Below are 24,254 nucleotides of genomic sequence, written 5' to 3'. Positions count from 1 at the left end.
CTAAATATTCTGATTGTATATGTATGTATTACTGTATTTCTGATTTCTGATTGTTTATGTATTTCATTAACGTACACCCGTCACATTGGAGCAAATTTGTAATGGCGAGTGTGTATTGATTTAAAGAAAGAAAAAAAAAATATTATTTCCTTACAGCAAATTTCCGTATTTCAATTTTCCGTATTTCAACTTTCCAAATTAATAATTCATACCTTTTTTAGGTAGAAAAACTTTTTATTTCTATACTTCTCATTGGCAAACACGACTATTTTGTTAAAATTAATTTGACATTTTGATTTGAAAAAGGCGTCACCAGAAGTGTTACGGCCAAAGTATGAATGTATCAAACATTTGACGTATGAGTGTGTACTGTGTGTGGTAGTTAGTAGGGTAGAGTTGAAGTGATAGAGTAGAGCAGGAGCAGGAGTAGGAATATAATGTGTGCCTTTCACCAGTTCCAGCACCAGCACCAGCATCAACAGCTCCAACTTCAGCACGGAGGCGCTGGCATCGTCAACCTCAACGTAGGAGGCACCAGGTCACCCACTTCGCACTGCACGCATTTCTCTTTCCAATACATATTGAATCGCATATGAACTCTGATATCGGGAACTATTCAAACGAATCATATTAGAAATTATTTATATTTCCATATATTCTTTGTTACATTTTGTCGATACTTCACCTTTGAAGTGCAAAGTGTAGTTTGAAAAATTCCATACGCAACCAGATCCAATGAATTCTAACATATTAAATTTTATTCAAAAGAGACTACACCGATCATCTTCAAGATATGTTCTAAATTGTAGTATCATATATGAATACTTTCTTTAGAATATTCTTCTAAAAAAAAAAAATTAAATTTCTTTTTTCTTTTTCATATAAAAGAAATTCTTAGATTTTTTTTTCTTTTTCATATAAAAGAAGTCTGAAATATTTTAATTAATTTTTTTTTTTATATAAAATGAAAATTATTTATAGGAAAATATTGAATCTATTAAATAATGTAACATGAAAAAGTGGATAAAAATGAATTCAAATAATAAATTTTTACTATAGGAGTTGAATTTTGTGACAAAGGCATTAAATTTAAAAAAAAATTACATTGAATTAGAACTTTGATACCAAATTATGTATTCATATGTTAGTATTTGGTATGTTCGTTTGAACTTCAGATTCTCAACATCATGGCAGACATTGATGTGGGTGCCGGACTCTTTCTTCACGGCGCTGTTAGGCGAGAGAATACCGAGCCTATTAGACAAAACAGGCGCCATATTCATAGACAGAGATCCCAAAATGTTTGCGGTCATCCTAAACTATCTGCGCACAAAAGACATTGATCTTAAAAATGTAAATATAAGAGCTTTGAAACACGAAGCCGACTATTTCGGAATAACGCCGCTCAGCAGAAGGCTGGCATTATGCGATGAAGCCACCCATTCTTCATGTGGAGACGTCCTATTCTACGGGTATCTACCAGCCCCCGGTGAGTGATGATTTCATTTTTGATTGTTGACTTTTTATTATAAAATAAAATGTTTCTATATATGTATATATATATTTATTTTTTTTAGGTAATTTATTGTGCCCGAATTCAAGCTCCAGTAGGACTTCTTTGAATAAATCTCGTAATAATAATCAAAGCAACAGCAATGGAGATGTCTCATCTATAGGAAGAACGCATTCTAGAAATTCGTCGTTGGATCTACGCCTGATTGGAAGGGTTTCAGCACAAGATCAAATAAGGTTAATTTAATTATTGGATAGCATTCATTTATATAAAATTATGTACGAAAGGTCGTCAAGAGAAGTGCTGAAACGGTAACCGAGACAATGTAAAAGGGTGAAAGAAGGCTACAAGGAATATGGTTGGATGAAATTAGAAAAATATGTGGAATGAGATGGATAAGAGGAATGGAAACGTGTTGAGAGGTCTTCATCCAGCAGTGGATGGCTGTAAATAATGACGATGATGATGTAACCATCATACATTTATACAACAACTTTATACTGAATGAAAGACGACTAGACTGTATTTTAATTAAAATATGTTTTCAAGATAATACACATTGTTCTGTTCGGTAACAATCACATGTTTTTGGGCCTATTTTGAAGCTTTGAATGAAACTTGTATGGTATAAAAGAGCGTATTTATAAATTTACGGCTGTTACAAAGCTTGTTCTATCTGTCTTTGTGTGTTTTATGCATTGTTAATATCATTGTTTTGTTTTGTGAATATCGGAATTAATAACCACTTCATTCAGCTAATTACAGGACTTCATATGAAATCTCATACATTTTTGGCACAACTGCAAATCACCCGATCAACTAATTATTATTGTTACAAAGCGTCAATCTTGCTCTATTCAACAATCGTAAGAGACTTTCAGATCCATTGCGATTTTAAAGCTTTTATATATATACATATGTACAGCAGTTTGGCTTTTATATATATACTAGCTGTATTACCCGGCTTCGCTCAGTGTTTATAATATAAACCGCTTAAACATGACTAAGCTAATTTAATTAAAAAAAAAAAAAAAATTTAAAAATTTAAAAAAAAAATAAAAAAAAAAATTAAAAAAAAATAAAAAAAAAAATCAAAAAAAAAAATAAAAAAAAAATCAAAAAAAAAATCAAAAAAAATCAAAAAAAAAATCAATTTTTTTTTTTTTGCCTTCTAGGGCTTCGCCCTCGGCACCCCCCTGAGCCTTTGCCTTCTAGGGCTTCGCCCCTCCACGCCCCATGAGCAATTGCCGTTTAGGGCTTCGCCCCCATGATCAGTTGCCTTTTAGGGCTTCGCCCCTCCGCGCCCCCATGATTCAAAGCCGTCTAGGGCTTCGCCCCCCTTAGTTAATGCCTTTTAGGGCTTCGCCCCCCGCGCCCCCAAGATTAATTGCCGTTTCGGGCTTCGCCCCCCTTAGTTAATGCCTTTTAGGGCTTCGCCCCTCCGCACCCCCATGATTAAATGCCGTCTAGGGCTTCGCCCCCCCTAGTTAATGCCTTTTAGGGCTTCGCCCCCCGCGCCCCCAAGATTAATTGCCGTTTAGGGCTTCGCCCCCCTTAGTTAATGCCTTTTAGGGCTTCGCCCCTCCGCGCCCCCACGATTAAATGCCGTCTAAGGCTTCGCCCCCATGATCAGTTGCCTTTTAGGGCTTCGCCCCTCCGCGCCCCCATGATTAATTGCCGTCTAGGGCTTCGCCCCCCTTAGTTAATGCCTATTAGGGCTTGCGCCCCATGAGGCTGGGCCCCCTTCGGGGCCCCACGGGGCTGTGCCCCTTGTGGCGCCCCCTTTTGAGCCCCATGGGGCTGCGCCCCATGAGGCTGGGCCCCCCGGGGCCCCACGGGGCTGCGCCCCTTGTGGCGCCCCCTTTTGAGCCCCATGTGGCGCCCCCTTTTGAGCCCCATGGGGCTGCGCCCCATGTGGCGCCCCCTTTTGCCCCCATGAGGCTGGGCCCCCCGGGCCCCCTTCGGGGCCCCACGGGGCTGCGCCCCTTGTGGCGCCCCCTTTTGAGCCTCATGGGGCTGCGCCCCATGAGGCTGGGCCCCCCGGGCCCCCTTCGGGGCCCCACGGGGCTGCGCCCCTTGTGGCGCCCCCTTTTGAGCCCCATGGGGCTGCGCCCCATGAGGCTGGGCCCCCCGGGCCCCCTTCGGGGCCCCACGGGGCTGCGCCCCTTGTGGCGCCCCCTTTTGAGCCCCATGGGGCTGCGCCCCATGAGGCTGGGCCCCCCGGGCCCCCTTCGGGGCCCCACGGGGCTGCGCCCCTTGTGGCGCCCCCTTTTGAGCCCCATGGGGCTGCGCCCCATGAGGCTGGGCCCCCCGCGCCCCCTTCGGGGCTTCACGGGGCTGCGCCCCTTGTGGCACCCCCTTTTGAGCCCCATGGGGCTGCGCCCCATGAGGCTGGGCCCCCTTCGGGGCCCCACGGGGCTGCGCCCCTTGTGGCGCCCCCTTTTGAGCCCCACGGGGCTGCGCCCCTTGTGGCGCCCCTGGCGGGGCCCCATGAAACTACTCGCCTTGCGCCCCCGCGGGGGTGAATCCATTGAATCGAAAAAAACAAATCGGCGCCCATGGATCGAAAAAAAAAAAATCGAATCACGTGTTCGATGACGTCACCGATCTACGGACGACGACGACGAAGACGACGAAAACGACGACCAAGGATACATACAAAGTCTCTTTCCAAATTATAGATTAGATATATATATATATATATATATATATATATATATATATATATATATATATATATATATATATATATATATATATATATATATATATATATATATATATATATTGTATATATATATATACATATTAGCCAGCAGTTTGGCTTAATGGTAGCTTATATATTTAGCACCACTGCGATCGATGGTTCGACTCGTCAAACTGCTGGTTACATTTGAGGGTTTTGTGACTCCAAATCGATCGTTTCCCTATCAGAGTTTGCCAATTTTTTTATCTGATCATTGTTGAAACGGTTCCTGAAAATTGGTAATAGATCAATTCCTGTTGTCACAAAAATCTGTGTGTATAATTTGTAGAAATTATGCACAGAAATATATAGATGTATCTATAATTTCGTGTTTATTCTGTGTATAAAAATTGTAATAATAATTGTGCACAAAATCTAAAAATAATCCATAGATGTCTCTATGATTATTATTTCTGTACTTGATTAATTATTGTATTTTATGTATTATTGTATTCTGACCGTTCTCGTACACTCGTCGCATTGGAGCGATCTGTAATGACGAGTGTATATTGATTGTAATAAAAAATATATAGTTGTGTCACAGATTTAAAAACTGTTGTATTAAACTGTTGCAGATGTGGCAGAGGTCACTCTCGAGCAGCTTCATTAGATCTACAAAACGGTTCTCAAGATCCTTCAAAACCATCATCGATCAGATCAGATCGTAATATTAAAATATAAATAAATTACTTTCATACGTTTAATGTTATAATGATATATAAATATGTATGTATATTTTCAGTGAGTGGATGGTCGGATCATTTACGGGTCCAGATGATTAAAGCCCATCACAATTGGATCGTAGTTGCTTACACTCACCTAGTGGTCGGATACAGGTATGAAATATCTAAAATCCACCATTCCAATTGAAATTCTTGGCGAATTTTTAATGTTGAATTGAAATACAGACTCACCGATACTTGTGGATGGTGTGTGGTGTTTCAACTGCCCGTTCAAGAAGCCGCTATAGAGAGAGTAGCTATAAATGCGAAAGTCGGAGGAGGCGAAGTCATGCTTGGCATTGCTTGCGGACCGTTAATCAAATTATGGGCTCTCGCAGCCCACATAGAACCGATAAGGAGAACTTTAATAGGTGCGCTCCGACAATTTACCTAGTATTTCTGAAATACATATGTGTATTTGATGTTAATTTGTGGGGTTTTTTTTTTTTAGGTACGTTCAATTTGGGCGTTAGAGTTGAGCATTTGTTATTTATCGGTCCTCAGCTTGTAGCTCTGTCGAGCAATGGAGGAGCCACTGGAAACAATGCCACCACTGGTGGTAAGGCTGGAGTCCGTCACACGTCGACTCAGCAATGGCAGGTTCAAGACATTGCTCCGTTGACGTCTTTCGACACGGCTGGCTCGTTTTTGTTGCTCGGAACAGTGAACGGAGCCATCAATTACATAGGTGTGAATCGAATTTTGTATGTGTTATATATATTTTGATTGTGTTTTGTATTGATTTTATTGTTTTTCAGATATGCAAAAGTTTCCGTTGCGAATGAAAGATAATGATTTACTGGTGACGCAATTGTATAGGGATCCAAACCATGAGCCGATCACGGCAATTTCTGTTTATTTGACGCCAAAGACAAGTTAGTGTTGTATTCATTTTATTTACTTTGTGTTTTGTATTATCTAATATATATATATATATATATATATATATATATATATATATATATATGTATGTAATTTCGAAAGAGACGTTGTATATTTGTTTGTTTGGTTCGTAGAATCCGTGACGTTCAATTTAACCTTTCCCTTACGGTGCCAAAAACATCCGCGCGCTCCGATGATATGTATTTTGTACACATAAATTGACGTAATTCGTAATTATATTACAGAGGAATACAAAAATTCTGAACCTCGTATCTATTACATTTCATATCGATATTCCCATTATTAGAGTCGAGTTGTAGTAAATACATATCACAGGGGAGGAAAGGTTAATAAAAGAACAAATGAATATTCAAATAAATTTAATAAAATGTTAAATATTAGATTGGCGATGTTTAGGCGGTTTATAAATACCGAGCGATAAAAACACTAGTTTTTTATAAATTTGAATGGTTGTGCTTTTTTTTTAGGTCTATGTGGTAATTGGATTGAGATTGCGTACGGAACGAGAGGTGGATCAGTTCGTGTCATAGTTCAACACCCAGAAACTGTCGGACATGGTCCACAATTGTTTCAAACTTTCACTGTTCATCAGAGTCCTGTTACGAAGGTATCTTTGTGGAGAATTGTTTTTACAGTAGTTTGGTTATCTTCTTCATAACACGAAAAGATCAAAATTTTGAGCAAATTTAGATTTTGAACAAATTTAAATGCATTAAAATTATATAAAATTTTAGGTATCATTATCAGAAAAGTATCTCGTGTCTGTATGTAGTGAATATAATCATGTTAGATCGTGGAAAGTAACACGATTCAGAGGAATGATATCTACCCAACCTGGAACGACACCGGAAGCTTCGTTTAAAGTTCTGGCACTGGAACCCAGCGATTTAAATTTCCTTTCAGCGAACGATTGTGGTACATTTTATTTATTTTTATAGACATAATATGTACTACCTAATACTGACTGAATATATGTATGTATGTATGTAGTTACATAAACGATTTGCGTTTTACAGGACCATATGGTGAACAAGACGAAGAGCAAATTTTCGTTCAGAAGGTGGTTCCTGAGATTGATACTCTGTATGTGAGGCTCGCATCCAATGGAAAAAGGTATATTTTGAATTCATCTTAATAAATATGTAGGTACAGTGGCGTAACAAAGGGGAGGGGTAGCAGGCGCACCAGGTTTAGGGGTCCCATGAAAACAATATACATATATCATATTATTTATTGTCTCGTCATATTTTATAGTAATTACGGTTAACTAGGAGAAGTGCAATGTGAGCGGTTGATGAATTCGTCTACAAAATTGGCCAAAAACTTTAATGTTTATAAGTAATCTGTCTGTCGAATATGCAGTCTTTGCAAGCTTTGTATTGAAAGCAATAATATGGAGCCGTAATTGTGCCTGACCGTGCAACCAGAGGTTGCATTTAAGCAGTTGCGGCTTATGAGAATTCATAGTGGAGGAGCTGCAGAAATTAATTAGGCTGTAGTAGCTCGTTAACCACACGGGTGACTAAATGCAAACAAAAATATAATACATTTGTACTAAACTGGGGGTCTACAGCCCAGCATCCCATATGGATGAGTCACCACTGCATTTAAGACTATGCTTTCAATTTCAATGACAAAAGTGGGGGGCGGGGGCAAAAAATGATTACCCCTAGCATCATTTACGCCACTGTATATATGTATATAATGAAGAGTTATGTAATGTTTCTTTTGTAGAGTTTGTGTCGTACATTCAGTCGATGGTTCTGCAGTTTCTTGTTTTATGGTAATGGAATGTGAAGGTGTACTCAGACCGAGGAGACTTTTGCTCACCGGTCATTGCTCTGGAGCTACTCAAATGTGGGATCTCACCACCGCTTTAGATAGAGTAAACAACACTTCTAAAGGTGGTTTAGACTAAAATTTTTTTTCTATTTTACCTTATTGTAAAAAGATTCATTTTGATTGTATTTATTTTTTCATTGATTTTAGATGCCGAAGAGGTTCCTGATGGAGGACCCAGTGCTGACGAATTAGTTCGGCTCGTTCAACAGTGTGATCTGCATTGTACGGCACCGCCGTCTCCACACAGACCTCTTCTTTGAAATATCCAGATTGAAGAATATCCCAAATGCTGTTTATTATCTCTCTTTAACTTTTCTTAAAACCATGAGACTATATAGAAATATTACATTTAACTCATATACGAATAATTTTACATAGAGAATGTTTTATATTAATACTAAGATTTATTTTTGTTCGTTCTAAATCAAAATTTTAATATTGGATGTTTTAAAATATGAATTTTGGTATTGTCAGGTTTTGGAGTATTAATACTAAATATCATAAATACAATTAGCACATCTGTTGAAATACTCTATTCGAAATACGCACTGATATAAAAATCAATATAAGAGAATATGTAGTAGTATTATTTAAGGATTTCATTTTATCGATGTGAAGGAATTATTGTTGTTCTATAAAAAAATGATTTATGACACACTTTGATATTATCATATTAAATATGTAGTAATAGAGCCAAAGTCTGAATGGTAAATATATTGAGCAAATGAAATATATATTTTTTTGACTGATAATATGTATTAATATATATATTTTAATATGTGATAAATCTAATACCTAGTATTTCTATAAAATACTTACGAATGTTTTTGCAAAATTTAAATCTCACTTTTAATTTATGTGCATATAATATAATAAATAGCGTTCTTTATACGATAATTCGGTAAACTACGTACATACATATTAAAAAAATGTAATTTTTATAACAATTCATGTATTATATAATATATTTATGTTATTGTGTTTTTTATAGGTTTAATTATAATTGATTGCGTTCCTAAATCAGATGGTAATTGTTTTTTTTTTTTTTGCATCTGTATGTATGGCGAAATTTATTTTGTCTTGTTTAAATGTATAACTCTCTCTAATTATATACATATTGTAACTGTCTTACGCATCTGTGTGCAAACTGCAAATTCGAAAATTGTGTCTTGTATTTAAAAATGAAAAAAAATATACACAACAGACAAATGCAATTACGTTTCGTCAGTTGTTTAAATATCGCACAACTCTAATCTGCAGACTTTCTGTGATATATCCTGATGCGTTTAATTGTTAAAAATGTTGTACCATAGAAAAAAATTGGTGTTTTGATTCGATGTTGTCAGTTGAAAATGTAATTTAATTCTCACCTGAGCATACTTGATATTGCTTTGCCTAATTATATATTATGTTATGAATTAGCCTTCTATTTGTCGTATGAAAATTATTTTTTTATTGTGTAATGAATAAACAAAAAAAATATTTAATTTTTCCGTGCTTTATTTGTAACCTTTTCAGTTATTCTAAATATCATTTTAAAAATCTCTTTTCATTCACAATCTCAATGTTGTTTTGCTAGTGTCTGTGAGTACATATATTGAATGCATTGTTATCAATTTTTTGGTTTCCACGTGTCAGAATATACACTTATTGTCTCGAGATGTTGGAGGGAATTTCGGTAGATGGAGATGTTTTTACAATGTATATCTTCACTTGCTTTAAATATTTTTCTGCAAAAAGTATTTGTTTAATACTGGGGGTCTAATGCAAAACAGCAATATCAAATAGTATGTCTCATCCCACCATATGTCAATAAACCATTCAAAGACAAAAAGTAATTGGTAATCAAGAAGAATCCAAATAAAATTACCAATTAGGAAATGCATTGTGACCACCTGAAAGAAAATTAGTGACTAAGTATTGAAAAGGTTCAAAAGAGAAATCTAGTTCGGAAGATGGAATATTGATTGATGATGGAATATTTTTCCTTTGAATTTTACTCCAAACGTAATAAATTAGCGGTTGTGTTATGTATATTCGGGATAATTTAGTTAGTTGAAAAAAAATTAGGGGTATGAGTAAGATTAATTAATATTCTAATTGCCTTTATAGTCCACAATTGTGTCCACTACATCTCATGAAAAATCAAACGACATTTACCCTAGTACATGTACTACAATTTTTGAACACAAATGGATATGGTGGGTTCGTTGGACCCTTGCGTATATTGGACCTGCTATTTAAATGTTTTATTGTTTGTAATGGTTTTACATCCAGGATAATTGATTACAAAAGTCATAATATGATTTCTATTGATTAAATAAAATATATATATGGGTATTCTTTTGCTAAAAAATAAAAATTATGTATTTATATCAATTAAAATAACGTCTGACGTTAGCGGAGAAATGACATTTCTCTGGACGTCAGAGTCGTAATAATCAACCAGCGTCTTTTGTTGTAAAATTGCATAAATAAATTTTATTCCATACTTATCGGTTTTTTGATAAAGGTAAACGGATTATTTCGCACATTATCTGGCACTCGAAATCTCGAATCAGTATTGAAATCCGAATTAAAATTCAAACTAAAATCGAAACCGGGAATTGAAACTGAAGTAGGAATCGAAAATCGGAACTTAAATCGGAATTGAAAATAAAATCTGACTTGGTATTCGGAACTGAAATAGGAATCGGGAATCGGAATTGAAATAGTAACTGGGAATCAGAATTAAAATAGGAATTGAAATCGGAATCAAAATTGGAATTGAAACCGGGAATCGGAATCGAAAATGAAATCTGAATTGGTATTCGGAACTGAAATAGGAATCGGGAATCGGAATCGAAATAGTAACTGGGAATCAGAATTGAAATAGGAATCGAAATCGGAATATAAAATTGGAATCGAAACCGGGAATCGGAATCAAAAATGAAATCTGAATTGGTGTTAGGAACCGAAATAGTAACTGGGAATCAGAATTGAAATAGGAATCGAAATCGGAATTAAAATTGGAATCGAAACCGGGAATCGGAACTGAAATCGGAATCGAAAATGAAATCTGAATTGGTGTTCGGAACTGAAATAGGAATCGGGAATCGGAATCGAAATAGTAATTGGTAATCAGAATTGAAATTGGAATCGAAACCGGGAATTGGAACTGAAATCGTAATCGAAAATGAAATCTGAATTGGTATTCGGAGATGAAATAGGAATCGGGAATCGGAATCGAAATAGTAATTGGGAATCAGAATTGAAATAGGAATCGAAATCAGAATTAATATTGGAATCAAAATCGGGAATCAGAATTGAAATCCGTCATAGAAAATTAAATTTTTCGTTGACGTCACGGATTTACGAACGAACACATCAAAATTACAAATTTACAAAAGTCTACTTCGAAATTATATATTAGATAATAAATAAATACGTGAATCAATCAATAAAGGAAGTAGTAGTAAAAGGATATTAGCCAATTTTTTTCTCTATAACTGAGTTATTGAAATTTTAAAAAGCAAGTGTAAATTCAGATTGGGGTTAAAAGAAGGAACGGGCGGTCACTTCGGAAATACCCAATTCAGAATTTCAATCGTATATAAAACGATTTGAATAACACAATTGAAGAAAAAAAAAACGTGAATATGGTCGAATCCGAATCGCTCACGGCCAACCGGCAAACAGGTGCGGCACGCCCGACGCTTACCATCCGCCATTTGCGTCGTTCTTCGAGAGCGCGTCGCGTCATAGTCAAGGTCCGTTGGCACTGATAGCAGCAGCGGCAGAATCGAAGACAACATGGTACCGATCAGATCTTTCACTCGCCAACTCCACTCCTCGTGCCACAACGGTAACACGTTTCTTTCTATTAATTTCAGCAGACCAAGGTGTTCATCGGCAGCCTGCCGTTGGGCTCCAAGCCCGAGGAGTTGCGCCGACTGTTCGAGCGGTACGGCGTGGTGACGGAGTGCGACGTGATGAACCGCTGCGGCTTCGTGCACATGCAGACCGAGGACATGGCCTCCAGCGCCATTCGCGCGCTCAACAACACCTCCTTCAACGGGGGCGTCATCACCGTGGAGCGCGGACGCATCAAGGAGCGCGGGCGCGGCGGCGGCGGGGGTGGAGGTGGCGGTGGGGGGGGAGGCGGTGGGGCCAGGGGGGGCGCGCGTGGCCCGGCCGGACCCCGGCGTGGCCCTCCGCCCGGCGCTGGGGGCCCCATGCGCGGACCACCCCCAGTGAGGGACGCGCCATACATGCGCGACAGGCCGCCCATGGACATGGGAGGGCGCCCGCCCCTCGGTGGGATGGGCCCCCCGCGCAACGGAGGCCCCTACGAGCGCCCCGGTGACCGCCGCGCTCCCTACGACGAGCGACTAGGCGGTCCGGGTCCGCAAGGGCCGGGCTTCTCCGGCGAGGACCGCCGGGGCTTCGCCCTCATGGAGGGGCGCGGCATGGGCGGCTACGGTAGCGGGGGCGGCATGGGAGGGTACGGGGACGAGCGGCGGGGTGGCTACGGAGGGGACGACAGGCGGGGCTGCGGCATGTTCGGGGAGGACAGGCGCGGAGGGGGCGCCCAGGGCGGGGGCATGTTCGAGGACCGGCCCAGCATGATGATGGAGCGGCGAGGCGGCGGCGGAGGAGGAATGCGCCCCCCCATGTCCATGCCGTCGTTCGACCGAGGAGCGCCCCGAGGACCCAACCCCATGGGCAACGGAGATATCTTCAGCCGCAGGTCGCCACCGCAGATGTGAGACAATCACTAATACTAATTTTTTTTTCTGTCTCGCATTAGAAACTAGAATGAGTCATGTGCGATTAGTCAGTCTTGCGGTATTTACATATGTTGCATTTCGACGGCTTGCTTTTATGTGCAAACATTCCGACTCGCTTATTGGAGCGACTTCTCACCCACTGTCCATATATTATTTGTCTGTTTATTATCGAGGATCGTAATTGGGCGATATTTTTATTTGTGATATTGTTGCGTAGGGGTGGGTGGAGGATCCGAGTAATCCGAGTTTCACAGCATTTATTGGTTTTTTTTTTTTTTGATTTTGAAATGCTTTTTATTATTACGAAATTATGTTCACAATACATTTTATATATCTATTTTAATAGCTACTGATCTACTGATCATTTTCTATTTTACAATTTTAATTTAATTTGGTTAGTAATCACAGTATTATATTATTCTAATGTTAATCTAAAGCATAATAGGAAAAAGAGCTCAAAAACCTATTTACAATCCTTATAAATGTTCATAATACATCTAATACATAACATTAATTAAAGAATCTCTAAAGTCGATGACCTAAAGCAGATTGTGTTTAGGTAATCTGTGTGTTATACCTGAAGGGTATAGACATTTTGTTGTAATCACCGAGACTCTTCACAAGTGTGATAGTATGGTTATTAGTGATTCTGTCATAGAATCTACTGGTTAGTTTGTTGGTAATGTCTGTAACAAACGGAATATTATATATGGCATGCAGTTTTTTCAGGTTAGTATATATGGGTGTATTATAAATTATTTTTAGGGATTTATTTTGTATTAGTTGGAGCTTGGAAAGGTTAGTATTCGAGGCGTTATTCCATACAGGTGAAGCATAGGTTAATAATGGTAATATGAGCGCGCGATATAATGTTATTTTATTTAGCGTTGATAAAGAACTATGGCGATTAGATATTGGATATATTGAGAGTATACCCCGCATCGCCTTACATTTCGCTGCCTCAATGTGAGGTGCCCATCTCATTCTTTTATCAAACGTTACTCCTAAATATTTTATTACTGACTGCCATTTCAGACTTTCTCCAGAGGGTATTTTCAGATCTGAACTTGGCTTATGCTTTCTAACACTAAAGAATATGGCGTCTGTTTTGGTTTGATTAATTTGAATTTTCCACTTAGTGAAGTGTTCAGTCATTGTTTTAATTGCAAATTCAAGATTTTTAAGAATAGTGTCTGGTTTTTTGCTACTTGTGAAGCAAGCTGTATCATCTGCATATAGGGCTATGTGACAGTTTTTAAATATAGGGCTATGTGACATTTATTGGTGATTAACCATAGATGTATGATACATAGATCCGCCCCTCACGGTTTATACTGGTCTCCCTTTTGGCGCATGCACACTTTTCTCTCCGTAGGTTAGTAGCTTCTAAGTAGGAAAAGTCGATTGCGGAGGTCTTGTCGATAGATATGCAGAGATCTTTTCATCACTAATTGAGGGGTGCGGGGGTTTAACTAGCGGGGGAAGTGAAAAAAACGCCGACCGCTGCGTCGTAGGGAAAAAAACCTTACTTCCCCCGCTAGTTAAACCCCCTGCACCCCTCAGTTAGTGGCGACAAGATCTCCAACGAAATTTGTATGAATGCCATATCTAGGCTATTCTAGATCTATGTGATTAACCCTTTGCCCGCAGCGCGGCACCTTTTTCGCGAATTTGGCAATCGAGTTTTCGACCTTAAATACAAATTTTAATATTTACTCAAGTCACCAGATATGTTAGTTAACACATAAAGTATTATATTAAACAATAAAATACATAATATATCTCGTAGTTTTGGCTTAATTGTCAAATAATCATTCTTCATACAATTGAGACGTATCGTCGCCATTGTTCAACAGACGTGACGTCACATAAACGAGGTTTCAGTATGGTTCCACAAAAAACTCGTTTTGACTTAATATATATACACATTGAATAGATAGCATTCAACTCTCAGTAATATATTCAACCAATTTTGAACCTTAAAACAGTTGAAATAGGCGCATATAAGGCTCAAAATCCCGTGCAAAGTTCAGAAATTATATGGAATACAGCCGCGCTACAGACTTGTCGCCCATAAAGTATTATTTTAAACAATAAAATACATAATATACCTCGTAGTTTTGGCTTAATTGTCAAATAATCATTCTTCATACAATTGAGACGTATCATCGCCATTGTTCAACAGACGTGACATCACGCAAACGAGGTTTCAGTATGATTCCACAAAAACGAATTTTGACTGGTTTGTATGAATTTTAAGCAAATTGAATAGATGGCATTCAACTCTCAGTAATATATTCAACCAATTTTGAACCTTAAAACGTTTGAAATAGTCGCATATAAGACTCTAAATGCCGTGCAAAGTCAGAAATTATATGGAAGACGGCCGCACTACAGACTTGTCGCGCAAAGCTTCCATAGAAGACGGCCGCGGGCAAACGGTTAAGTAACATATTATTCAATTAACATCGTATATGCAAGCGTCATGGTGACAGCCAGCATTCGCCAATAGCATACACATACGCGTACAATACATTGCATAGTTATGGAAACAGTACGCGTGTTATTGAAACAAGAAATGTATTCGAAAGGTCGCTCTCAGTAATATATTCAACCAATTTTGAACCTTAAAACGGTTGAAATCGGCTCAAAATGCCGTGTAAAGTTCAGAAATTCTATGGCCGCGGGCAAGGAGATACACGTGCACTGGCAGTGCTCTGTCCTGAATGTCTTGATATCGCCTAAGTACCGTACCGCCTTATAACGGATAGGTCACTCGGGGCATCTTCGACGTCCGATTACTTCCCCATTGTTTAGTCACGTACTCGGATGTGCAGTCCCACGTTTTAGCATTGTCAGTTCTAAGAATTCCACAGGAATGCAACCGAGTGCCGCTAAATGCATTCATTGTTTAGCCAAGTTGCACTTCAGCCTGGAGATAATCCTCAAAACCAATTATAACGGTCACACAGTCTCCGGTATGCTACTCGGCCTAGTCCGATTGCACTTACTCGGCGGTGTACGTAACAATATGTTTAACCCTTTGAGTGCTGACGTCTTTTCTGTTGAAATCTCACCATCATTTCCAACTAAAATTATTTAGAAAGCCGGTATAAAAATTGTAGCTAATCCAAACGAACCCTATATAACTACCGCCGAGGATTTCGAGTTTTGTAAAGGTGTGTTTAGACTCTCTAATATATCTTGCAACAATATAAAATGAACAAAACAAGTCTTTTTCGACCATTTCACTTTCGTTAGACCCGTTTACTTTGTACATGCTCAAAATACAACGCCTAGTGGCGTTTTAAGTCCATGGACTTGTTGGCAAAACGCCAATCAGCGTTGGTCGGCATTCGAAGGATTAATTTGATCTCATGGGCGACTGTCTTCTCGCTCGCCTTCCCTCGACTGTTCCAGCAACTATTAGCTTATGTAGAATCTTCATATCCTTCCTGGCAATATTACCAAAGTAGGAAAAATCCTTTTTCTACATTATTGTTGAGTATATCTGAAACTGTCAGCTCTTTGACAATGAAAACTGTATTACTGAAATTAAACTCGGAACGATTTAAATCATAACAACGTCTTATCTTATCTATGAAACTATTATGTTATATTTCATATCGACACTAAACGTTTGATAATAAAATCACAACTTGTATTTGCGCCGACTATGAAATCAACATATCTAGAACACACTAGATCATTTAACAGACAAATTGCCAATTGAGAGTGTGCCGATTTACATGTCCAAGACTCACCCATACCATTCGTGCATTGTTTGTTCTAATTAAAACTTTCATCACATTCACTTCCAAATATGCCAATGTACTGAAGTATTGCTTTCGTTCCGATACAGGAGAAACGGTGGAGGCGGCTACGGAGAACGGGAACCCTACAACCAGCAATTCCCACCCCTGGGACGGTAAGTTGAACTCGCTATACGCAATAAGCTCGCAAATTTTTTTCATTTACAGTCGACATAACTTCCAATTGCTCGTAACAATACAGCCACTCTCCGATTTACGTCGACGTCGACTCTTCACTATGATCGGATCAGCGAACATACATGTATGAATAAAAATAAAAAATCTTACATCCGTTAGGGCGAAAGTATAACGATATATATACGACCAGTGCGTACAATAAAAAATTAGTAATAATAAAAAGGGGATACTTATTCGTTGGACATAAATGGAAGAGTGACTGTACTCGTCGAATTTAGATTACTTTTGTTGTTTTTCTTTAAATGTTTTGTTTATAGTTTTATAATTTGCCAGTTTAATCTACGGTAGCCTCGCCATTGACCGCATTGCCAGCTCAATCGCGAGGCTATTTGTGTGCTCCATATGTATAAATTTTGATATTGCAACGGGTTTGTTTGGTGGTTTGTGTTTAGTGTCGGCGGCAGCGGACCCCGCGGCGGTAGAGACATGGGCATGGGTCCTCGCAGGTACTAATCCCGCGGGCGGTATCATCAAAAATCTCAAAAGCGTTAGTTATAAATCACACACACAGACACAGACAGGCACGAAGTATGCGCACAGAGACTCGCGTCGAAAATTGCATACACATCCGAGAGAGAGAGAGAGACGACACGTGTTATCCAAGAGTATTCGGCGTCAGGTTCATTTCGAAGAGGGACACCGTTCGTGTACGATACGTAGATCCCCTTCGATATCCTCATCTTCTCTTTTTTTTCTAAGTATACAAAGTAATAAAGTAAATATCGATTTTAGGATATTTGATTAACGTTAGTGTAATAAATCAATGAAGATAGTACAATTCGTACATTTAGTTAATATATATATACATATATAGGATTTTAATGATGCAGTGAATAATTTTTGTATTTTGTAAGAACTAATTATGTATATTTTTGTACGATTCGCACTTTTGGTTTTTTTTTTTCTTCCTTTTTTGACTTTTTGACTATTGGTGCGAAGTCTTCAATGATTTTTTTATTCACGTCAAGAAATACGTTTCGTGTAGTTTTTTTTTTTAATCTCAACGGATATATAAGTTGGCGTTTTTAGTTACGCAAAGTTGACATTGGTGTAAAATGCTTTGAAATTAAGCATTAATTTTTTATATGTATATATGAAACGTAATTATTTTTTAAAGAAACTTTTTTTTTTTTGACTAGTAAATGCATAATTTCTTGACTACTGTTTTATTTCTTTCATTTATTGTTTTTTTATTTTTTCTTTTAATACATTAAGGTAAAATAGTTTGCATAAGAAAAGTTTCAATCTAAAAGTTCAACAAAAAAATTGTAATTGGCTAAAAAGAATTGATTAAAATTGTTCTAAAAACAAATTACAGAAGAATTCTTATTTCTTGTTTTATTTATTTTTTCATCACCTCAAAAAAGTAATTAAAATTTTATTTCATACAGGTTTAGAAATATGTATGTAGATTGTTGCTCGAAAGCGTAACGTTTATTAGTGATTTGAATTTCACAACTCGTTTGCGGAACTTAGGCACACTTAGAACGTGTGTACTTTTTTTTGCATTGTCTACAAAAATGCAAAAATTAGCAAACCGATGAAGACGAAACATGCGTTTTTGAACTGTCGACGAGTAAATAAATTACAATGTCGTAACCGAAATGTAATCGAAAGCATTTTGGAGAGTAAGTATTCTGAAGAGGAGGATAAAGAAGATTTGCGGCCGCTGCTTTTGAGCGATCAGTTGATATGTGATATTTGAGATGAATTTCAGTGTTATTGGAAAATTTTGTTAATAACGGAAAAAATCACACACACACACACACGGATGCGGTTAAGCGTTGTCATCGTTTAACGGACGACACGAAGATGATGCGGCGGCAACGGTTGCGTTCGAACGGCTGATGCTTTGCGATAATATCGAAGAGCGTGTCCTCTCGTGTACCGAAACGGCAAAAAAATCGTAAGTAGTCCAGACTGCTATGTCTCGAACCAAGTGTTTTAGTTGCGTTGTGTATCCCTGGGCGTTCTCATATTATATATATATATACGAAATATATTATACTTAGTTTCCGGTTGGATTATCCAAAGATATATATATACATTTTAGTGCATGATGATGTGCGTTGCGACTCCTTGAGCTCATACCGATTTGTCATCTGATCGAATAAGTGCGAACATACGACGACGTACGTTTTACTGCATCGGAAACTTTTGCTTAATGCGATTAATTACCGTCCAAAGATATTTCGTTCACGCCTCAACTGCCATCTCGTAAAGATGCCATCTCTTGTATACCTTTTAAATTTCTGCTACAGTTTTTATTTATAATAAATTTCACTTATATCATATATTTTTAAGCTTGCACACTCGAATATCGTCAGGTTTTGATTTTTTTTTTTTTTTCAGTTGAATTTGCAAATTCTAATAAGTAATAATGATCCCAATCAATGTATGTATGTATATTCGAGTGTGGGAGTTGAAGTGCTTTTATATTTTGACCGATTAATACAACTGTTTATATTTTTTCCACAGCATTACCTGTGGTGGTTGAATAAATACATAGTTAAATTTGGTAAATGCATATAACCGTGATGCGATGAAAGGTTTCGCTCTGGATGTGAAAACGCTGCACTTTCTCTGGACGACGGATGAGAAGGGAAAGGATATGGAGGAGGATCAGGCTGCCGATCGAAAGGAGTCGTATTCGATACTGAATTGTATTTTGTATAAACCGAACAATGTGTTTTGAAAGCATCTATTATACAAATTACTATATTATGAATATATTTTGATACCGAAAATTTTTGTTTTATTTCCAATCATTTAATAATATTTTAATTTAGTCAGTCTTTGCTTGACTTCGTTGACGTATATTTCTGGTATTTTTTGTTCTTTCATCTCTTCCACTTTTCGCCTTACAACGTCCTTTTCCAAGTTCTCCTGTCTTTCCAGCTCGAGTTTCATGGCAATGCCTTCCTCGTTAGCCAATTTCCTCATCTCAATTCTAAAAGAATACAAACAACACAATTTCAAAGAGACGAACTTAAACACAATTAATATGTACATTTTGTTTACCGTTTCCTTTCCTTTTCGTTTATCTGTTTTATTATATATTGCCTATGATTTTTGAGGGCTTCTTGTCTAGTTTTCAACTTCTGTAAGTATTTTAAAATTATATTACATAAAGTTGGATAGTATCGAACTAAAAATGATTATTTAACAGATAGAAAAAAATCTTTCGCAATAATCTTAGAACATTTTTGCAAGAAAGGCTGCAGAATGCAGTTTATTATTATTATATTAGCATAATTTTGGGACAATTAACCTTCCTGGTTGAATTCCGTGAAACGGCAGTCATATTAAAGCACACTATTTAGTTTTATTCGGTGAATTGGGAAGAGGAACATCTACATACGATGGAACTGCTACAGCAGCTTCCGCAGTGGAATAGTTAAGTAACAGAGGTTGTCGCACGATATATATTCAATGCATGTATTTATAATAATAATTTTTAGTACTTATGTACAGAATTTTGACCATGGGAATCGCCTTGGGGTAATCTGTGATCAGGGCCAGATTTAGATGAAGTGAGGTCCCCCAAATTACAAGTGAATAGACCAAAACACGAATGAAAAATTGGTTCACACATACTTTTTTTTGGTAATTGGATTATTAGTCACATTGCTGTGGTCACAAAGACAATTTTTGCCATTAAAATCGCGAATACGCAATATTTGGCACTCAAGTCTCGTTAGTATGATAGTTATCGTTATTATGATGGACTTTTCTGCTGCCAGATGTTCCGTTGCAGAGATTTTAGTGACTTTGTGACCAGTTATCACTGAACCTTTTTGTTTTTTAATGGAAAACAAATTGATAACTTTAAGTATTGCTTAATTTTTTTGTTTTTATAGTAGTCTTAAACTTAATGATAGAACATTTTTCGTAATTAGTTCAAAATTATGAAAACGGATTTATTGGGTTTTGATACTGAAGATCACATATACTATTCAGAATCATCGTAAACTTCATTGAGATATAAAAATTAAATTTAAAGAATGCATTTTCTTATGGTTGAATATTACAATAATTATTGCCTAAATTATTATTTTTAATGAACATACATTTTTAAACATTTCCCACGTAAATCCAAATTTTGTTTAATCAGTCAATTAATTTATATTATTGCTGTTTTATAATTCATTTCCATGGATGTTTGAAATACAAGTTAATACATAATTTTTGAATTTCAAATACTATTCAATTAAAAAAAAAATACGCATCTGAAATATCCTTAAATCGATTACACTGTTCGACACGAAAAATGGTTCTGATATATGTATGAGATATGACTTTTCTTATAGATCTATGCCCAGTAAACACGAATCTGGTAATAAAAAATGTTGATTGGCTCGAGATTCGGAGTCATATCTTGTCACTACTTTAATATTTAGTAAATCTGACTCTGTCTATAGTGAAAATAAGGAATCATTTACATAAGTATCTAATAACACTTCATACGTAATTTAATAATTATGCTAAGTGTCATCGGCGAAATATATCTCATACGCACATGATTACTGATTATAAATTAGTTATTTAAATCTTGTTTATTCCGCTAAATATTCAATGCGCCAGCTTTTGTGGTATGTAAATGTTTTTACTGAGAAAGGTTTTAATTATTCGTAGACTAGATTTTTTCTAATAACAATAAATAGTTACCTCCTCTTCTTTAATAGCGTTTTCTTCGTTTCGTTTTATTATATTTTTGAATACTTCTTCATCTCTTGAAATTTCCATAGCAATTTGACGACGAATATCTGCAATCTGTTATAAATAACCCATTATGAGTAACTTAATCAATGGATGATTTCATTTTTTTTTGCAAATGATTACCTGCTTCTCCCTGGCTTCTTTCAACATCTTCAATTCTTTGATTTTCTTAATGGTTAAAGCTTTTTCTTTTTCGCGATATTCCCTCTCTACATCTTCTTGCACTTTTAACACTCTTATGTTTTCCATCTCCTCTCGGTACTTTTTAGCACTCTACAAACACATATTAAAGACATTCAAAACATCCGAAATTAGTACCTTTCACCATTGAATGGAATACCTCTTGTGCAGAAGCGATGAAGTTTATATTTCTTTCCCTTGCAATATTTTTCTTTTTTGCTTCTATTTTCAACTTGATCTCCCTCTCTTGTCTTTCCTTCCTGAACCTTAGAATGCGCCCTTCCATTATCTTATCTTCTTCCATTTGCTTCTGCTTGTTTTGTATCAGCTCCTCGTTACCTTTGCAATATATAAAAAAATGTTAACATAAACCTAAAATGAAAAAGAAAGACGATGACAAATTTCCTCACATTTATTCAGCAGCTCCATCAGGCGCAAAGCATTTTCTCGTTTCTCTTTCAGCTTTTCAGCTTCATCCTTGAATATAGCCAGTCCAGCCCTATTCAATCTAGTGGTTTCTTTGGAGATCCGTTCCATTTCCAACGTTCTTGCCTTTTCATGCTCATCAATCTGCTGCTTGATGATGTTAATGTTCTCCAGCCGGCGTGCTTTCTTCTCTTCGTATTTTATCCGTTCCTCTTCAAGTGCGGCAACCCTCGCCTTCTCCATTATCTCATCCAACCTTAAATTTTGCAATACAAAGATATTCAAATGAATCATTGAAATATTCAATACCTGTTTCTCGTTCACCTTTTATCTTCTTCTACTAATTGTTGGGATATTATTGCCTTTTCTGCGACTTGAGCGTCTCTTATAGCATGGCATTTGGAAGCCAAGATGAATTGATTAGCTATTCGAGCTCCTTGGAAGTTCTCATTATATATGTCTACGTATTTGGACAAATTGAATTTGTAATTTGATAGAATTTTTAGATTAAAAACAAACATTAAAAACTTACCATAGGCTCGATTTTTCGTAATAGTTTTTGCATCTTCCTCCGAGCGATCTTCGGTGTGTTCTTTTTTTATTCCTGGTTGAGGTTTTTGCTTTGCTTTGAATTCTGCCTTCAATTTTTCACTTTCTTCAGCTGCCTTTTGTCTAAGATCAGTGTCAAATTTTTTATCTTCTGTTTCCTCAACAGGTATAGTCTACAAAAAAAATACATAAAATTGCTTTCAATTTCAACTAATAACTATTACATTCAACTCACATATTTTTCTAGTTTCTGATATTGATTTTTATGTGAAATGGCTGGATAAAGTGTTTTTTCTTTGTTGGGAAGTAGCATGTGTCTCCATTTGCTATTCTGCAATAGCTCAATCGTTTCTTTTCCTTCATATGCATTCTTGAGCTTTTTATGTATTGGCCGGTTGTCTTTTGGAAACTTGAGATTACATTGGGAAGGTCTGTCAAATAGTAATAAAATTATTTATCCTTAATTACTCATGAAACTAGCAGTAACTTAAACATTACCTGTGTAAAGTGTATGTTCCGGGAACGACGGTATTTTTTTCGAATTGATATTTCACTTTTTCATAATTAACAAGATTAGTCATCGTTGAGAATGTAATTTAAATTTAGCTTTGTGAAGTAGAATGATGTGTGTTGTGGAGAAATTGTTTCATCAATACTTAAACGAATTTGGTTGTTGAAAGGATGTTTATATGGTAACTAGGAACAATAGTTTTGGCCACTATGTTTACTTTGAAGATGATGAAAATTTGAGACACTAATAAAAAGTTTTCAATGGTAGGTTATTTTTTTATATTGTATTTGAAAATAATTGAGCTCGAGTCATTTAATATTTTTCTTAAGCAAAAGTTGATGCACATATGTACAATTAAATTGTAAATATAAGTGAAACAATTTTGTATTTGTGAACATGAACATATCGATGGCTTGGTGCACAGATATTGTATGTCCATTTTTGAATTTGTATCGAATGTTAAGTTTGTAAATGGAATAATTCAGATTTTTGAGAAGAACATGAATTATTCCAGCATCTGCAAACTTAAAATTCGATACAAATTCCAAAATGGACATACAATATCTGTGCATCAAGCCATCGATATGTATAATATTAGAAAATTTAATAAAATCATTAAAGAAATGGTAATAGTTTTATTTGATAATAGTTAGTGTTGCGGCTTGCTATATGACATGGTTGAGTTCTGTCACCTTCCTGCGAGTTGGGACCAACTCGGCTGTGTTCAGAGTTGCTACCTCACTCCGCCTTCGGCTGCCATAATAAAAACACGTGCATCAACATGCCAGTCGTCTCATTCGTTTCATCCCCTATATTAGTAATGAATGAATAATAGCATACAATTAGTAAGTGACTGACGAATGTACAAATGTCTACTTTGCATTGTGTAAATGTCTGAACTGATTAGGCGTAAACGTTTGTAAATTAGGATGTCATTTCAGCTTTTCCAGAGGGGGGGAGAGGAAAAATTTGGGCCAATTTGTGATTATTCTTTTATAAAACCTTTCTGTTTTTTGAAGAAAAAGCTTCTGATCGACATTCAGAGTTTGTTGCAGTTTCTGCTGGTTAAAATTTTAGTAACGAATGACGATTTGATTATGATTCATAGTATTTCATCGGTTCGGGGATTATTGCCCCCAAAGCGCTCGTCCAAAAGTCACTAAAATCTCTATAACGGAACATCATACCAACGATAACTATCATACTAACGAGAACTCGAGTGCCAAATATTCCATATTCACGGTTTTCATGGGAAATATTGTCTTTTGGGCGATCGCAATGTGCGTAATAATCAAATTACCGTTTCATCAAATGCATTCATATTACTGACGTGGCTAAAATGACATCACTGATGTCAAAATCAA

At 36.9% G+C, this 24,254-nt stretch overlaps 3 protein-coding genes across 3 annotated transcripts; 2 read left to right on the top strand and 1 right to left on the bottom strand.

The window, feature by feature from the left end:
* The first annotated feature begins 340 nt into the window (after positions 1 to 340).
* Positions 341 to 10,148, top strand: LOC143920984 (BTB/POZ domain-containing protein KCTD3). The gene is made up of 13 exons (XM_077444056.1): positions 341 to 538; positions 1,176 to 1,489; positions 1,578 to 1,749; positions 4,835 to 4,923; positions 5,002 to 5,095; positions 5,168 to 5,352; positions 5,433 to 5,669; positions 5,740 to 5,856; positions 6,352 to 6,491; positions 6,619 to 6,799; positions 6,901 to 6,997; positions 7,619 to 7,788; positions 7,874 to 10,148. Exons 1-13 carry the CDS (start codon positions 438 to 440, stop codon positions 7,984 to 7,986), a joined length of 2,010 nt encoding a protein of 669 aa, XP_077300182.1. The 5' UTR covers positions 341 to 437; the 3' UTR covers positions 7,987 to 10,148.
* A 1,262-nt stretch (positions 10,149 to 11,410) lies between these two features.
* Positions 11,411 to 21,743, top strand: LOC143921012 (uncharacterized). The gene is made up of 4 exons (XM_077444096.1): positions 11,411 to 11,521; positions 11,599 to 12,470; positions 16,358 to 16,423; positions 16,898 to 21,743. Exons 1-4 carry the CDS (start codon positions 11,519 to 11,521, stop codon positions 16,956 to 16,958), a joined length of 1,002 nt encoding a protein of 333 aa, XP_077300222.1. The 5' UTR covers positions 11,411 to 11,518; the 3' UTR covers positions 16,959 to 21,743.
* On the bottom strand, positions 19,275 to 22,960 carry LOC143921645 (cilia- and flagella-associated protein 45-like). Its single transcript, XM_077444999.1, has 10 exons — positions 22,878 to 22,960; positions 22,615 to 22,810; positions 22,363 to 22,552; positions 22,155 to 22,290; positions 21,815 to 22,086; positions 21,565 to 21,743; positions 21,348 to 21,497; positions 21,174 to 21,278; positions 19,527 to 19,606; positions 19,275 to 19,455 (listed from the first exon to the last, which is right to left on the bottom strand). Exons 1-10 carry the CDS (start codon positions 22,958 to 22,960, stop codon positions 19,275 to 19,277), a joined length of 1,572 nt encoding a protein of 523 aa, XP_077301125.1.
* Between the last annotated feature and the right edge of the window lie 1,294 nt (positions 22,961 to 24,254).

This window comes from Arctopsyche grandis, chromosome 13, assembly GCF_051622035.1.
Source record: "Arctopsyche grandis isolate Sample6627 chromosome 13, ASM5162203v2, whole genome shotgun sequence".
Classification (NCBI taxonomy): Eukaryota; Metazoa; Arthropoda; class Insecta; order Trichoptera; family Hydropsychidae; genus Arctopsyche; species Arctopsyche grandis.
Note: the sequence above shows the minus strand (reverse complement) of the source record. Positions and strands in the feature narration are given on the sequence as shown.

Excerpts from the sequence above, each read along its gene's own strand:
- LOC143920984 (XM_077444056.1), top strand. The coding sequence starts at position 438 with ATGTGTGCCTTTCACCAGTTCCAGCACCAGCACCAGCATCAACAGCTC. Across the intron at positions 1,750-4,834 it reads TCAGCACAAGATCAAATAAG|ATGTGGCAGAGGTCACTCTC; the intron begins GTTAATTTAATT and ends AAACTGTTGCAG. Across the intron at positions 6,998-7,618 it reads CTCGCATCCAATGGAAAAAG|AGTTTGTGTCGTACATTCAG; the intron begins GTATATTTTGAA and ends TTTCTTTTGTAG.
- LOC143921012 (XM_077444096.1), top strand. Across the intron at positions 12,471-16,357 it reads CGCAGGTCGCCACCGCAGAT|GAGAAACGGTGGAGGCGGCT; the intron begins GTGAGACAATCA and ends GTTCCGATACAG. Across the intron at positions 16,424-16,897 it reads CAATTCCCACCCCTGGGACG|TGTCGGCGGCAGCGGACCCC; the intron begins GTAAGTTGAACT and ends GTTTGTGTTTAG.
- LOC143921645 (XM_077444999.1), bottom strand. The coding sequence starts at position 22,960 with ATGACTAATCTTGTTAATTATGAAAAAGTGAAATATCAATTCGAAAAA. Across the intron at positions 22,087-22,154 it reads TTAGTAGAAGAAGATAAAAG|GTTGGATGAGATAATGGAGA; the intron begins GTGAACGAGAAA and ends GCAAAATTTAAG. Across the intron at positions 19,607-21,173 it reads ACGCTATTAAAGAAGAGGAG|AAGTTGAAAACTAGACAAGA; the intron begins GTAACTATTTAT and ends AAATACTTACAG.